Source organism: Dryobates pubescens, unplaced genomic scaffold (assembly GCF_014839835.1).
Source record: "Dryobates pubescens isolate bDryPub1 unplaced genomic scaffold, bDryPub1.pri scaffold_34C_arrow_ctg1, whole genome shotgun sequence".
In the NCBI taxonomy this organism is placed as follows: Eukaryota; Metazoa; Chordata; class Aves; order Piciformes; family Picidae; genus Dryobates; species Dryobates pubescens.
In genome coordinates this window covers 168,838-172,018 of record NW_026530773.1, presented here as the reverse complement: position 1 = coordinate 172,018, position 3,181 = coordinate 168,838, and the positions used below count along the sequence as shown (strand labels likewise).

Genomic DNA, 3,181 nt, shown 5'->3' with positions numbered 1-3,181 from the left:
ATCAAGTCCAACCTGTCACCACAGACCTCATGACTAAACCATGGCACCAAGTGCCATGTCCAATCTGCTCTTGAAGACCTCCAGGGATGGTGACTCCACCACCGCCCTGGGCAGCACATCCCAATGGCTAACAACTCTCTCAGTGACAAATTTTCTCCATACCTCCAGCCAAAACTTCCCTTGGCACAGCTTGAGAGTGTGTCCTCTTGTTCTGGTGCAGCTCGCCTGGGAGAAGAGACCAACCCCCACCTGGCTACAACCTCCCTTCAGGTAGTTGTAGAGAGCAATAAGGTTTCCTCTGAGCCTCCTCTTTTCCAGGCTAAACAACCGCAGCTCCCTCAGCCTCTCCTCATAGGGCTTGTGTTCCAAACCCCTCACCAGCCTCATTGCCCTTCTCTGGACACGTTCCAGCAAATCAACATCTTTCCTAACCTGAGGGGCCCAGAACTGGACACAGTGCTCAAGGTGCGGCTAACCAGTGTTGAGGACAGGGGCAGAATGACTTCCCTGCTCCTGCTGGCCACATTATTCATGATACAGGCCAGGACGCCATTGGCCCTCTTGGCTGCCTGGGCACACTGCAGGCTCACGTTCAGCCTACTGTCAACCAGTACCCCCAGGTCCCATTCTGCCTGGCTGCTCTCCAGCCACTCTGACTCCAGCCTGTAGCACTGCATGGAGTTGTTTTGGCAAATGTGTAGAAGCTGGCACTTGGATGTATTCAATCTCATGCTCTTGGACTCTGCCCATCTGTCCAGCCTGGCAAGGTCTGTCTGCAGAGCTCTCCTACCCTCTAACAGATCAACTCCTGCCCCCAGCTTGGTGTCATCTGCAAATTTACTGATGATGGACTCAATGCCCTCATCCAGATCATCAGTAAAGATATTGATCAGGATGGGGCCCAGCACTGATCCTTGGGGCACACCACTAGTGACTGGCTGCCAGCTGGATGTGGCACCATTCACCACCACACTCTGGGCTCGGCCCTCCAGCCAGTTCCTAACCCAGCTCAGAGTGCTGCTGTCCAAGCCAGGGGCTGACAGCTTGGCCAGGAGTTTGCTGTGGGGGACGGTGTCAAAGGCCTTGCTGAAGTCCAGGTAAACTCCATCCACAGGTACTATTAGCCAAACACCAAACTCAGATGTGAGAGGCAATGCACCAAAATGGACTCTCCAGACTGTCTATTAGCTGAGGAAGGAGGTGGATGTGGAAAGTTTAATCCATCTGATTGGTGCCTAAAGATTGAGGACAATGGGGAGGCAGCAATAAATATAGCCACCAACAGCAGGGAAATAGCTCATGGACCAGTCCAAACCTGGCAAGGACTGGAATGGGACACATTGTCTTGGTTGCCTGGTGGGCCATGGGTCAAACGAGTGTCATTCTTCTCTCTTTGTGCAACAGCAGCTCTAATCTTTCTACCATGTCTGATACTCTGATTTGTATGGCTTATCCATCCTGCAGTCAGGCAGGTGCAGGTTGTAGCCAGATCAAGTGAGCCAGAAAAGGCTACAAAAAAGAGCAGTATGATGTATCTGCAAATAAGACCAACAGGAGTTGGAAGAGAAAGGGAGGACCCAGACAGTTCACCTTCTCTTTGTGTATGTAAATCACAAAGGGGCCTCTGCTAAGTCCCTTCCCTTGAACACTGTTGTAAATCAGTAGGGGTCTGTCCAAAGAGAGCAGACACTGAACACAGCCAGACTCCTCTGTCTCTGTTATGAACTTCTCAATGGGAAGAATTTTTTCTTGAATGTTGCACACCCAGGGAGCACAGCTGCTCCTGTCTGCAGTCTCTGGGTCACAACAGACAGGACAGCACTGAATCAGAAATGGTCCGAAGAAAGACTCTGGTGGGGAAACAATATTCTTACATGATAACAGCACCAGCAGCAGCCAAAAGGAGAGAAACCAGACTGTGAGTAACATCAGAACTGCTCTGCAGGAGAGGACAAAGACTTTATTGGTTCTGACAGCATCCAGGGATCATTTTCCTCATGGCATCCTTGAGCTCCTGGTTCCTCAGGCTGTAGATGAGAGGGTTCACTGCTGGAGGCATCACTGAGTACAGAGATGACACCACCACATCAAGGGATGGGGAGGAGATAGAAGAGGGCTTCAGGTAGGCAAAGATTACAGTGTTGACAAACAGGGAGACCACAGCCAGGTGAGGGAGGCAGGTGGCAAAGGCTTTGTGACGTCCCTGCTGAGAGGGGATCCTCAGCACTGCCCTGAAGATCTGCACATAGGACACCACAATCAACACAAAACAGACAAAGACTAAGCAGACACTGGCCACAATAAGCCAAAGCTCCCTGAGGTAGGATGTGGAGCAGGAGAGCTTGAGGATCTGGGGGATTTCACAGAAGAACTGGTGCAGAGTATTGGCCTGGCAGATGGGGAGGGAAAATGTATTGGCTGTGTGCAGCAGACCATAGAGAGCTCCACAGGCCCAGACAGCTGCTGCCATGTGGACACAAACTCTGCTGCCCAGGAGGGTCTCATAGTGCAGGGGTCTGCAGATGGCAACGTAGCGATCGTAGGACATGGTGGTGAGGAGAAAATACTCTGCTGACACTAGGAATACGAAAAAGAAGACCTGGAGAGCACACCTTGTGTAGGAGATGTCTCTGGTGTCCCTCAGGGAATTGTCTATGGATTTGGGCACAGTGGTGGAAATGAATCCCAGGTCGAGGAGGGCAAGGTTGAGGAGGAAGAAGTACATGGGGGTGTGGAGGTGGTGGTCCCAGGCTATGGTGGTGATGATGAGGCCATTGCCCAGCAGGGCAGCCAGGTAGATGGCCAGGAAGAGCCAGAAGTGCAGGAGCTGCAGCTGCCTTGTGCCTGGGAATGGCAGGAGGAGGAAGTGGGTGATGGAGCTGCTGTTGGACATCTGCTGCCTCTGGCCATGGAGACCTGTCCAAGGAGGGAAAGGCAGTGACAAGTTAGGGCACACTTCTCTCAGCCTCATCTTAACCTCCTTCCCTGAGCTGGGTGAGGAATGGATCAGCTCAGTCCCATCACTAACAACCCATGGCAGAGATCATCACAGCTTCAAATGCAGCAGGCACCCAGATTTGCCATGAAGATTTTTCTGGTGTCAGAACACAAAGTGACCAACAGCCCAAACCCAGAGAACAAGAGTCCCATGGAGAGTTGGAGAAACAGGGAACAGCTCTGC

The 3,181-nt window shown here is 52.0% G+C and overlaps 1 protein-coding gene across 1 annotated transcript; it reads right to left on the bottom strand.

Annotated features, from left to right (window-relative positions):
• Positions 1-1,960: 1,960 nt before the first annotated feature.
• Positions 1,961-2,893, bottom strand: LOC128899737 (olfactory receptor 14J1-like). Its single transcript, XM_054179420.1, has one exon. It carries the CDS (start codon positions 2,891-2,893, stop codon positions 1,961-1,963), a length of 933 nt encoding a protein of 310 aa, XP_054035395.1.
• Positions 2,894-3,181: the final 288 nt, after the last annotated feature.

What these genes read in the sequence shown, in the direction of transcription:
- LOC128899737 (XM_054179420.1), bottom strand. Translation starts at nt 2,893, where the DNA reads ATGTCCAACAGCAGCTCCATCACCCACTTCCTCCTCCTGCCATTCCCA.